The 13,744-nt window shown below is 42.4% G+C and overlaps 1 protein-coding gene across 4 annotated transcripts in view; it reads left to right on the top strand.

Moving 5' to 3' along the window:
• CSPP1 (centrosome and spindle pole associated protein 1) overlaps positions 1-13,744 on the top strand; it is a 119,478-nt gene that overhangs the window by 72,192 nt on the left and 33,542 nt on the right. For all 4 annotated transcript variants that reach the window (XM_040432805.1, XM_040432806.1, XM_040432804.1 and 1 more), the window contains 8 exons: positions 384-474; positions 6,536-6,653; positions 6,764-6,911; positions 8,672-8,809; positions 9,684-9,796; positions 10,384-10,533; positions 10,806-10,961; positions 11,910-12,014. In XM_040432805.1, coding sequence (XP_040288739.1) covers positions 384-474; positions 6,536-6,653; positions 6,764-6,911; positions 8,672-8,809; positions 9,684-9,796; positions 10,384-10,533; positions 10,806-10,961; positions 11,910-12,014 — 1,019 coding nt within the window. The remainder of the gene's footprint in view (positions 1-383; positions 475-6,535; positions 6,654-6,763; positions 6,912-8,671; positions 8,810-9,683; positions 9,797-10,383; positions 10,534-10,805; positions 10,962-11,909; positions 12,015-13,744) is intronic.

The raw sequence follows: 13,744 nt of genomic DNA, 5'->3' as shown, positions 1-13,744 counted from the left end.
ACGCGGAAGCCAAACGGTGCATTTTCCGATTTTTCCACGGACCCATTGAAACGGAACAACGGCCGCGGATGCACACAACGGTCGTGTGCATGAGGCCTAAGGCATATTGGTAAAGCATAGACTTTTTCCAGGGTGCAGCTGCCCACAGAGAGGGCTCAGAGTGCCGCCTCTGGCACCTGTGCCATAGATTCATAGATTCACCACCACTGGCATAGACTTAACAAATGGTCAAAATGAGATGTGAACAGGCCCTAAAATGGAAGTAAACCGCATCAGAGCATGTAAAAGCTCACCTGCATTCTATGTTTGGTCAGTGTTCCTGAAGAGATATGTTGTTGGGTTAGAAATGGATTGGAATTATGAATGTATCCCTCTTCTCACAGATCCCCCAGGTGTGATGGCTATGCAGGCCGCCCCAGGAATTGGCATCCCTGCGACAAATGTCATGCAGACTTATCCAGAGGGTCACACCGTGTAAGTAAATATAATAAAAACCTTTTCTTTATCCAGAGCTGGAGCTAGGCATTTGGTAACCAGGGCAAAGATTCAGTGTGACAGACAAACACCCTAACCCAGTGATTGGCTGATTTAAAGCAATATGCAGTTGCAAGAAAAAGTATGTGAACCCTTTGGAATGATATGGATTTCTGCACAAATTGGTCATAAAATGTGATCTGATCTTCATCTAAGTCACAACAATAGACTATCACAGTCTGCTTAAACTAATAACACACAAAGAATTAAATGTTACCATGTTTTTGTTGTATATTTACATTTAGTCATTGACTACTAGTTGCCTCATCTTGCCATGTGTTTTTCTTATTGATAAAACTTAGCTTTTATTAAGTGAAATTAAATTACTATTCCTATCTAACCACAAAAGGTTAAAAACTAACAGGTGATCCCCTATTCCAGTGCTATATTACATGTATCATCTCATAGGCCGGTAGCTGCGCGCTAGCTCCAGATTTCCCATAGCAATTATATCATTTCTTTTCATGTGTTTCACTTAGTTAGGTACACCTTGTGATTAAAATCGCCTCATGCACTGCCCCCCGACATGTTTCGCCAGCTACCTGGCGTCTTCAGGGGATCGGACAGTGTGCAATGTATCGGCATGGCGAGATCTATTTATCACCTCCTATGTTTGACATCATGGCTTGTGGCCAATCATATTTCCTCTTAGATTTATTCTGTAAGGTAGGTGCAACCTTATTGGACCCCTTTCTGCTTGTCTCCTCCTTCTATAGTGACGTGCGCTATTTCATTGGTGATGTTCGGTCTGCTGTGTCTCGCGATACTTACCTTCATCCCGCGCATGTCTCTACACTTACATTCTTTTGATATTGACGATCGCTTCTGCGCTTGTGTTCGGACTTAGGAAATAATGCTCTCTCTGCTTCTGTGCATGTTCCGGTACCTATTAATTCACTTTTAGCATGTACCTAGTCCGCGCATGCGCTAGTACTTAGACTCATATATTTTTGATGTTGAGGGTCACTTATGCACTTGTATTCAGACTTAGGAGTTAATGTTTTTTTCTCTCTATTTCTGTGCATGTCCCGGTACCTGTTAGTTTACATTTTGCAGGTACCTAGTCAGCGCATGCGCTAGCACTTAGACTCATATACTTTTCTACTAGTCCTAAGACCTTTCTGTATCCGTCTGCGATCATTTTATTATCCTTATGGTTAACTATTGTTTACCTACCTTATATTATTTATCTATTATTTTTTCTTTGTTATTATACTTATTTAGATTGGCTTTAAATATTTTATTTTGCCAGTTAACTCCTTGATATATTCATTTATGATATTATTTAATTTTACAGCTATAAACTCTATTTTCTATTTTCCTAGGTTTTATCTTGCTGTTCTCCTCTCTCTTCTAAGGTAAGTACCTGTTCGTTTACCACTGCTATTGGAGTTAGTCTCGACATTTTTTTGTGTTGTATATTCTTTAGGTCAGATTTCTATTATGGTATTAATGTTTCTTTTACTTATATTCATATTGCTACGTTCACAGGAACGATGCAAAGGTAAAACCTTCATTTAGGCCTTGGGGGGATAGACTTTTTAATCGATAGATCCATTTTGTCTCTTCTTGCTGTAACTTTCTATCTAAGTTCCCTTGTCTAGGACCAGGCCTTATTTTTGTGATTCCCCAAATTTTGAGGCTATCACTTTTCCCACCATGTACCGCCGGTACATGGTGGGAAAAGTGATAGCCTCAAAATTTGGGGAATCACAAAAATAAGGCCTGGTCCTAGACAAGGGAACTTAGATAGAAAGTTACAGCAAGAAGAGACAAAATGGATCTATTGATTAAAAAGTCTATCCCCCCAAGGCCTAAATGAAGGTTTTACCTTTGCATCGTTCCTGTGAACGTAGCAATATGAATATAAGTAAAAGAAACATTAATACCATAATAGAAATCTGACCTAAAGAATATACAACACAAAAAAATGTCGAGACTAACTCCAATAGCAGTGGTAAACGAACAGGTACTTACCTTAGAAGAGAGAGGAGAACAGCAAGATAAAACCTAGGAAAATAGAAAATAGAGTTTATAGCTGTAAAATTAAATAATATCATAAATGAATATATCAAGGAGTTAACTGGCAAAATAAAATATTTAAAGCCAATCTAAATAAGTATAATAACAAAGAAAAAATAATAGATAAATAATATAAGGTAGGTAAACAATAGTTAACCATAAGGATAATAAAATGATCGCAGACGGATACAGAAAGGTCTTAGGACTAGTAGAAAAGTATATGAGTCTAAGTGCTAGCGCATGCGCTGACTAGGTACCTGCAAAATGTAAACTAACAGGTACCGGGACATGCACAGAAATAGAGAGAAAAAAACATTAACTCCTAAGTCTGAATACAAGTGCATAAGTGACCCTCAACATCAAAAATATATAAGTCTAAGTACTAGCGCATGCGCGGACTAGGTACCTGCTAAAAGTGAATTAATAGGTACCGGAACATGCACAGAAGCAGAGAGAGCATTATTTCCTAAGTCCGAACACAAGCGCAGAAGCGATCGTCAATATCAAAAGAATGTAAGTGTAGAGACATGCGCGGAATGAAGGTAAGTATCGCGAGACACAGCAGACCGAACATCACCAATAAAATAACGCACGTCACTATAGAAGGAGGAGACAAGCAGAAAGGGGTCCAATAAGGTTGCACCTACCTTACAGAATAAATCTAAGAGGAAATATGATTGGCCACAAGCCATGATGTCAAACATAGGAGGTGATAAATAGATCTCGCCACGCCGATACATTGCACACTGCCCGATCCCCTGAAGTTTTGCCAGCTACCTGGCGTCATGTCGGGGACAGTGCATGAGGCGATTTTAATCAAAAGGTGTACCTAACTAAGTGCAACACATGAAAAGAAATGATATAATTGCTATGGGAAATCTGGAGCTAGCGCGCAGCTACCGGCCTATGAGATGATACATGTAATACAGCACTGGAATAGGGGATCACCTGTTAGTTTTTAACCTTTTGTGGTTAGATAGGAATAGTAATTTAATTTCACTTAATAAAAGCTAAGTTTTATCAATAAGAAAAACACATGGCAAGATGAGGCAACTAGTTGTCAATGACTAAATGTAAATATACATATTTAAGCCTCTACATGTGTAGGGTTCATATGTAAAATAACATGTTTTTTATTGAGCACACCATGTAAACATTCACAGTGCAGGTGGAAAAAGTATGTGAACCCCTAGACTAATGACATCTCCAAGAGCTAATTGGAGTGAGGTGTCATCCAACTGGAGTCCAATCAATGAGATGAGATTGGAGGTGTTGGTTACAGCTGCCCTGCCCTATAAAAAACACACACCAGTTCTGGGTTTGCTTTTCACAAGAAGCATTGCCCGATGTGAATGATGCCTCGCACAAAAGAGCTCTCAGAAGACCTACGATTAAGAATTATTGACTTGCAGAAAGCTGGAAAGGGTTATAAAAGTATCTCCAAAAGCCTTGCTGTTCATCAGTCCACGGTAAGATAAATTGTCTATAAATGGAGAAAGTTCAGCACTGCTGCTACTCTCCCTAGAAGTGGCCATCCTTTAAAGGGCTTCTGTCACCCCCCCTAAACTAATTTTTTATTTTTGGGCTACTTAAAATCCTTATACTGCGATTTATCAATATATAGTGCTCTTGCTCTTTTTCGTTCAGTAGTTTCTTCAAAAAACAGACTTTTATAATATGTAAATTACCTCTCTACCAGCAAGTAGGGCGGCTACTTGCTGGTAGCAGCCGCATCCTCCTTTTAAAAAGACGCCCCCTCCTCATGTTGATTGACAGGGCCAGCGTTTGCTCTCGTCCTCTGGCTGGCCCTGTCTGCGTTTTAAATCTCGCGCCTTCGCCTTCAGTCGGCGCAGGTGCACTGATAGGAGGACGCTCGCTCGGCCGCTACTTCCTCAGTGCGCCTGCGCCGGGTGTAGATGTGACGTCATCGGCGCAGGCGCATTGAGGAAGTAGCGGCCGAGCGAGTGTCCTCCTCTCAGTGCGCCTGCGCCGACTGAAGACCGGTACGGCGCAGGCGCGAGATTTAGAACGCAGACAGGGCCAGCCAGAGGACGAGAGCGCTCGCTGGCCCTGTCAATCAACATGGAGGGGGCGTCTTTATGAAAGGAGGATGCGGCTGCTACCAGCAAGTGGCCACCCTACTTGCTGGTAGAGAGGTAATTTACATATTATAAAAGTCCAGTTTTTTTAAGAAACTACTGAACGAAAAAGAGTAAGAGCATTATATATTGATCGCAGTATAAGGATTTTAAGTAGCCAAAAAATGAAAAATTAGTTTAGGGGGGGTGACAGAAGCCCTTTAAAGATGACTGCAAGAGCACAGCGCAGACTGCTCAATGAGTTGAAGAAGAATCCTAGAGTGTCAGCTAAAGACTTACACAAGTCTCTGGCATATGCTAACATCCCTGTTAGCGAATCTTCGATATGTAAAACACTAAACAAGAATGGATTTCATGGGAGGATACCACAGAGGAAGCCACTGCTGTCCAAAAAAAAACATTGCTGCACGTTTACAGTTTGCACAAGAGCACCTGTATGTTCCATAGCAGTACTGGCAAAATATTCTGTGGACAGATGAAACCAAAGTTGAGTTGTTTGGAAGAAACACACAACACTATGTATGGAGAAAAAGAGGCACAGAACACCAACATCAAAACCTCATCTCAACTGTATGGTGGGGGCATCATGGTTTGGGGCTGCTTTGCTGCATCAGGGCCTGGACGGATTGCTATCATCGAAGGAAAAATGAATTCCCAAGTTTATCAAGACATTTTGCAGGAGAACTTAAGGCCATCTGTCCACCAGCTGAAGCTCAACAGAAGATGAGTGTTGCAACAGGACAACGACCCAAAGCATAGAAGTAAATCAACAACAGAATGGCTTAAACAGAAGAAAATACACCTTCTGGAGTGGCCCAGTCAAAGTCCTGACCTCAACCCGATTGAGATGCTGTGGCATGACCTCAAGAAAGCGATTCACACCAGACATCCCAAGAATATTGCTGAACTGAAACAGTTCTGTAAAGCGGAATGGTCAAGAATTACTCCTGAGCGTTGTGCACGTCTGATCTGCAACTACAGGAAACGTTTGGTTGAAGTTATTGCTGCCAAAGGAGGTTTAACCAGTTATTAAATCCAAGGGTTCACATACTTTTTCCACCTGCACTGTGAATATTTACATGGTGTGTTCAATAAAAACATGGTAACATTTAATTCTTTGTGTGTTATTAGTTTAAGCAGACTGTCATTGTCTATTTTTGTGACTTAGATGAAGATCAGATCACATTTTATGACCAATTTGTGCAGAAATCCATATCATTCCAAAGGGTTCACATACTTTTTCTGGCAACTGTATAGAAGAAGACCGCAGCACTCATGTAAGGTCGAAACAACACACATTTTTGAGAATGAATTACAGCTTTTCTGAAGACTTTGAAAATGCTGCTGTCTTCTTCTATATTGTGCACAAAGGGAGTACTACAGACTGGTACCCATAACCGCTTGCACCACCACAATTTTTGACAATACAACTTTTTCCCTAAGTGCTGCTTGCACCCCTTTTTTTTAAATATTTTTATGGCTGATTTAAAGGATTTTTTCCTGGTCTTCTATATTGGTGACCTATCCTCAGGAATAGTCATCAACATATGATTGGTGAGAGGTCTGACTCCTGGGACTCCCACCCTTCTGCTGTTTGTAGAGGCGTAGCTCTCTGGTGAGCGCTGCAGTCTCCTCACAGCGTACAAGACGCCATTCATTTAATAGAGGCTGTTCTTGGTGTTGCAGCGCAGGCCCATTCACTTTAATGGGACTGAGCTTCACATAGGCTATGTGACTGATGAATCACTGGCCTAGGAAGAGTGCTCAGCGCTCACTGGAGCTCAGGACATGGATGTTTGGAACTTTCTTTTACAAATCAAGTCATGGTTTATTTCGATATGGTGAAAGTGCACAGTTAACAATGCCTTGATGTTCCACAGTGACAATAAACAGAGATCAGGTGCTGGAAGGGGGGCCAGTTTAGGAACATTTCCAGAAGAAAGGCCACGACAGACCCGAGAAGCTGTTCTTTCATATCAGGAGGAGCTGGAGCATCAGGTTTGTTATTTAATAAAGTTTAATGGCTTTGAACTATTTCCAAGGGTTTTCCCTGCAAATCCTAACACTGTTATAAGCCTAGTATGATGGATACATTGCTTTATTTACAGATAAGGGAGAAAAATGAAAGACGCAGAAAAGAGAAAGACGAGACAGAACGTTATGAAGCTAAACTGGAAGCAGATATAAAAAACTACAACCCATGGGGTAAAGGCGGTGGAGGAGCTCCACTGAAGGATCAAAAGGGAAATCTAATTAGTAAGTACCCCTCCTGAGCTTCAGAAAGGGCACACTGGATAATTAGATGCACTAAGGCATTTGTCATGCTTGCTAAAAAAAAAACAAAGAGGATGCCTGATCACCACTGGATGGATGGTTAGACGTTTGGCAGTCTCCAGACTCTTTCTGTCTTATTTTAGGGCATGCAAGCTTTGGAGGTGCTCAGTGGATGTAGTAGTAGACTTGAACCATTACAGTGTAACTGCCATTCTATTTTTATTTGTGTAATGTGTAGGGGCAGTGATGTTAACCATTTTTGTCATATACTTAAATTACTGAAATCATTCATTTCTAATCGAAAAATAGCTCTAAAGTGGCCAATTTTGAGCCTTGGCAACAACGCTCCTCTGTCTTCTGTTTACATAACAGTGGAGACTTGCTCAGCACTGACTGTGTTATGTAAACAGAAGACAGAGGAGCGTTTCGAAGGCTCAAAATGGGCCACTTTAGAGCTATTTTTCGATTAGAAATGTATGATTTCAGTAATTAAAGTAAATTACAAAAATGGTCAGCATCACTGCCCCTATACATTACACAAATGAAAATAGAATGACAGTTATACTTTAAGGCAAAGTATTTTAAGGAAATGTAATATTTGATATTTAGCATGTGATGAAGGCGATTGGCAATATTTTTTACAGCTTTGTGAATTTGATATTAGACTTTAGGACAGGTGCAGTAGAAGTTGGGAGTTAAAGGCCTCCATACTAAAGTCACCTGAAACCACCAATTTTGACAGGACTGGCCTGGGGGTCTCCTGACTCTCCCCTGACCAATGATGTCGAAGGGTAAAAAGGATCGCCTCTTGAATTCCAATGCCTGATCCTTTTGTTCTCAGGGAAGATATGCCTCCACCAGAGAAGTGTCTGGCAGTGAGTAAAGGTAAAGTTAATCGGGCAGATTATCCGGAACGACTGTTCCTGCGAACGCTCGTTCCTGACAATCTGCCCCTCTAAAGGTGCAGCAGATTACCCGATGAACGAGCGAAACGCATGCACCTGAAGTATAGTTTCTGGGCAGCGGATCATGCTGTCTAAAACAATGCAGCTGTATGAGGATGAGCAAACGCAATAGCTCTGGAGGTAATCGCAGCTTGTAAATGTAGCACTTTACCTCCACTTAACGAGCAGCCGACTGTCAGAAGGAATGATTCCTTCCCAACAATCTGCAGCTCGTCCCTCTTTCTGTTAATCCACCTTAACTCCCCTTGGCCTAGCATGCATGTGTATGGGAGGAGTGAAGAGGAATAGCTGTCAGCCAAACAAACGTTCAGCCAACAGCCATTGAAGATGGGCAACTTAAGATGTATTGGTTAGTGTGGAACTTATGGTTTGTAATGAGCTTATTGCTAACTTGTGGTCTAACTGATACTTTATGATCCATTCTTGATAATTAGAATCGTCAGATGACTAATAAGCAGAGACCTTTTAGTTGTGTCTGGTTTATGCAACCCCTTTTAGTATTCCCTACTAGGAAATGATTAAAGGGGTTATCCGGGTTCAGAGCTGAATGTGGACATATCACTTTCTTCCCCCACTCAGCCCCTCTGACATGAGCATCGGAGCATTTCATGCTGCTGGTGACATCCCCGGGCTCACCGGACAACCCCTTTAATCTCCTATGAACACATTTTTGCTTACTCACAAGTATAGGCGAACTGTATGCCTACCTCATTTTTATGTAAGCAATATATACATATATATCCATGTGAATAAAAATAATCTTCATTATTATTTCAGCGGACCTTAAGCAAATGCATAAGCACAATGAAGATGCTTACCAAAATCCTGAAGTTAATGCCTATCAAGATAAACGGGCAGTTGTTGCAATGGACACCAGTCTGGCTGATAATACATCATCTACTGGCAAGATACCAGGTAGATCAATGCTGTTTTCCATCTAAGGCAGGGGCATAAATTTACATTTTATTAAAAAGAGACAAGTTTTGCAGCATTGCTGGGCACATGACAACAAAGAGGCCATTCCATGGATGAAGTAGCATTGCAGTTGCCAGTGCATCACTAGTATATTAAAGATATAAGCCCTCAAGTTTATGTAGGATGTATTGTCTTGTAAAATAAACTAGTCACAACCAAAGCGTAACACAGATCAGCATGGTATATGTTGTGGAACCAGGTTATATGTAAATGTCCTTCACATTCACAGCACTTCACTTGTCCTTCACTCCATCTACTACTACATAGTAGATGGAGCTGTGTATTGTCAGCATCGGAGCTGCACCTGAACAGCTGATCGGTGGGGGTGCAAATTGTCAGACCCCTGCTGATCTGATATTAATGGATAGGCCATCAATATAAAAACCCTGGAAAACCCACTTAATGACACTACTTTTAGGGTACTTTCACACTAGCGGCAGGGGGCTCCGGCATGCTGTTCCATCGGGTGAACAGCCTGTCAGATCCGTCCTGCTGCTAGTTCACGTATGCCCCCGGACTACCGCTCCGTCCCCTTTGACTATAATGGGGGTGGAGTTCCGGCAGCAGCACGGCAGCGCACACCGAGAGGCAGCTGGCAGTCTGGGGGCACGCGTGAACTAGCGACAGGACTGATCCGACAGGCTGTTCACCCGCTGGAAGAGCCTGCCAAAGTCCCCTGCCGCTAGTGTAAAACTAGCCTTACAAAGTTACAGGCAATTTCTAAGTAGATATAGCAACTGTTACTTTTTTTTTTTTCCATTGATTCATGATTCTATAGATATCCTCGAGACTTTCACTTGCTTTTCATTGTCAGGATTCTCATTTGCAAATAATTCCCAATTTGCAAGAGGAAATGTATTTTCGGAGCCACCAACTGATCAGCAGGTGCAGCAACAAGAATCTTACAAGAACTTCTTACGCCAACAGGTGACTAGTTACTGTATATGTTCTCCTAGCACAGTTAATGCACAGCCAAACAGTAACCATTGTCAGTTATGGTGAACTTGATTTTTTTTTCTGAGCTATTGCGTAGCATACTTAGGACTGAATTAAAGGAAGGACACATTGGGCACATGCTAAGAAAATGTGGAGAGGTGGCCATAGTGCTTGTAGTGAGTAATTCTCCTGATAATTCTCTACACTGCATTCACATGTGCATAGAGTACAGGATGCTTCTGCCTCCTTTTTCATTCATTACATGATTGTTATATGATTATTGGGAATTTGCTAAGAGATTTGAGTTGCTGGTACAAGAATGAGATCAGCTCTGATTGTGACAATTTTTGCAATAAAGTCAGAAAATGTATACACTTCCCCTCTCCCCTCAAAGATCTGGTGTTAAGACATACACTGTGAAAAATGGTTAATGAAATGATAATAAATATACAGTTTTGATAAATTAGCAAATCATACTGCCAACTGAAACAATAGTCGTGCAAACCTCAGTAAATACTAGTGACGTGACCTTGATGATAGATGCATAATCGGAAATAAGAAACTTCTGTCTGATACAGATTGAAGAGAAGAGACGAAAAGAAGAGGAGGAACGCGAACATATTCGTCTTGAAGAAGAAAGAGAAGAAAAACGCCTAGCTGAACAGAGGGCCAAGATTCAACGAGAATTTGAAGAAGAACAAAATAGAAAGAAAATGAAGGAGGAAGAGGTAATGGGATATTGAGCAAAGTTCAAGGAGTTACCAGTAACAAATCACTCCCCACGGAGTTGTATAGAGTGGTAGTGTGCATGCTCGACTGTCCCTCCAATCAGGGGACACCAGACACCCCCCCCGTTCTTATTATTGGTGTGGGTCCCTCACCAATCAGACACTTGCTACCTGTCATTGTGGATAGGAGATTAGTTGCCATTTTGGGACAACCCCTTGTAATTATTCATGTAAATTCTCTGATATTGTAAGTTAGTTTTATTATTTTTTAGCAACGGCAAAAAAATGAAGAACTGGTTCGTCTGGCTGATGAAAGGCGGAAAGAAGCTGAAAGAAAAAGGAAAGAAGAGGAAGCAAAACATGAAGAAGGACTGAAACGATTATATGAGCAGGAGAGAGCAGCTAATGTAGCTGAAGAGCAAGAGAGGGTGAGTGGGAACATAAAACCCTTGTATCTTCGCCTTTATGTCTCTGGCTGATTATGCTATAGATTTCATCTGAAAAGTAACATGTTACAAGGTGCAAGGAGTTAGAATTCTTATTATTTATACTGGATCCCCATTCAGTGCTCTGCTGATTATGTCCACATCCTAAGATGATATAAAACAGTAAAAGCAACAATATGGCACTATAGTACTAAAGCAGGGATGCTCCACCTGCGACCCTCCAGCTGTTGCAAAAGTAAAACTCCCAGCATGCCTGGACAGCCTTACAGCTATTAGGGCATGCTGGGAGTTGTAGTTTTGCAACTGCTGGAGGGCAGCAGGTTAAAGTATAACGGCACATAAACTAGCAAAATACTTAAGTTTTCCAACTTAAGCTGTTTTTTGTTTTTTTTAAACCATAGCAGGACTCTGGGAGGGAGGGGGAAGGTCTGGAGGGGGAGTATTAGGGTAGGTCATCAATATCGTGACACTGCACAACCCTTTTAACGCTCTTTCATTGCGGCTGCCTAAAGGAAACAGACCACGCTACACTGTTGATGCAGACAATGAAGGAAAACTGTATGTGCATCTGATATGGCTGCCATTAGGAAAGTTTTTAAAAATACCTACCACCTTTAAAAATTGTAATACATACTGTGTATGTCTTTTAAAGGCTTATGTTAAGCTAAAATCAAACACATGGTACATTTCCGTTCAGTTCCTCATCTTTTGTTAAAGACAGTCTCCTAAAAGAATGAAGCTGTGATGTGCGTGCGTGGCCACCACTCATTCCACTTGTGTAGAACTGTATAGTGCCTGTCTATCTCCAGAAGTCCCAGGGAAGTTAGTAGGGAAGCCTCTTTAATAGCACACAGTGCTGTCAGACCTCTTTGGTAGGGTGACCAGCAGTGATTTTCCACTTGTATAATTCTACTGGATTTTCTTTTACAGCCTCCAAGGCAGCCTTCACCAGTGATCCCAACTTTACAGCACAAGCTCTCGTCTCGTACACAGCGGCCACCAACTGCAGAGAGTGAAGTGTCTATCCAGTCACGTGTATGTTTTCTTCATATCAAATGTTCAGTTACAAAAACTACAGCTATTCCAGTAATTACTGTAGAAAATAAACAGATTTGTGGATCAAAGCTTAAAGGGGTATTCCCATCTCAGACAAGGGTGGCATATCACTAGGATATGCCCCCATTGTCTGATAGGTGCAGGTCCCAACTTTGGGACCAACACCTATTTCATAAACACATCCAAAAACAAAGCCAGCAAAGTGGTGGCTGGCAGTGCCGGGTCCGTCCATCACCAAGCGTTCCCATTGGCCTGTTGAAAGTAGCCGAGTGGTGCGCTCGGCTATTTTCAGAATCCCCATAGAAATGAATTGGAGCTCAAAAGTGCTTGTGCAGGAACCGCTTCAATTTAGTTCTATAAGGCCGACGTAAAATGGCCTATTTTCCGTACGCCTCCCACAACGGCACTTCAGCAGGAGGGTACCCCGCCCCCAAGGAAAGGGAACGACGTAGAAAGCAGAAGTTTAAATGCCTCCTCCACATTACCTTCTCCAGTCGTTTCCTGTCCCTTGGGATGAATGGAAAGCGGGCAGGCTCCCTCCTGCCAAAGTTCCATGCGCCCAGCCTGCGGTGAGTATTCCCTGCTTTGTCAGGAGGGCTGTGGCAGAGCGGCGGACGCTGGGGGCGAGATATGGCTCCCACCGCATGCTTGTGCCGTAAGTCTTGACTTCAGGCAGCCCCCGGATGGTGCACGGGCTCAGGAGAAGCAAGTTGCAGGGCCAGAAGGCGCGCGGGATCTCTGGGCCGAGATCTCGCGAGATCCGGTCACGTGACCTCGGCCGGGCCACGTGACGCGACGGCAGGTCATGTGACCAGGAAATTATTCAAATTTGGCGACGGGAAGCTGAAAACGCAGCAGAGTGTCTCCAGCAGAGCAGAGTGGATTCCTCATCATGTCTCTTCAGCAGGAGAAGCCTTCTGATGCCCCTAAGGCCCCCAGTCCGGTAAGCCTCCTCCTCTGGAGTAGTTTTATTTATACTATCACCTGTGGGATTTTGTTTTTCTTGTTAATCCTGGTGACTGTTACCCCACTCCTTCCCCCTACACTAAAGAAGAGCCCCTGCTCTCTTTTTGTACTCACAGAATAGAGAAACCGGAAGGAGTGGGGAATCTGCACAGAAGAAAAAATTTGCTATTTGCAAAAAGCATCTGGCAGCACATAGCAAAAAACCTATCTGCCAAAAATGTACAGACAAAATAATGGCTGAAGATTCCCCTTCTCTAGTTGAAAATTTACGATCCATTATAAGAGAAGAAGTGAGTTCAGCAGTGGAAGCAAAAATGGCGTCCTTTTCCCAGAAACCTTCCACTTCTAAAATGGTCACGGAGACCCAGATAGAATGGGATATGGAGGACGAGGATTTTAATGATTCGTCTGACTCTGGATCCTCCTCTGAAGAGGAGGTCAGCGGTCCGTTATGCTCAGTAGAAGACACGGACGGTCTCCTGAAAGCGATAAGATTAACTCTGAATATTGAGGAATCTAGACAGTCGGTTCAGGATCAGATCTTCAAAGGGCTGGGTGATAGGAAGAGGAGAGTGTTCCCCATCCATGACAGAATCCGAAAGCTTATACGGGACGAGTGGAAGGACCCAGAAAACAGGGCCGGTACTTCAAAAAACTTTAAAAGGAAATATCCCTTTAGCGAGGAAGATTCTGCTCTTTGGGATAAAACTCCAAAGGTTGACGCCCCTATTGCACGAATTTCT

This window comes from Bufo bufo, chromosome 5 (genome assembly GCF_905171765.1).
Source record: "Bufo bufo chromosome 5, aBufBuf1.1, whole genome shotgun sequence".
In the NCBI taxonomy this organism is placed as follows: domain Eukaryota; kingdom Metazoa; phylum Chordata; class Amphibia; order Anura; family Bufonidae; genus Bufo; species Bufo bufo.
Note: the sequence above shows the minus strand (reverse complement) of the source record. Positions and strands in the feature narration are given on the sequence as shown.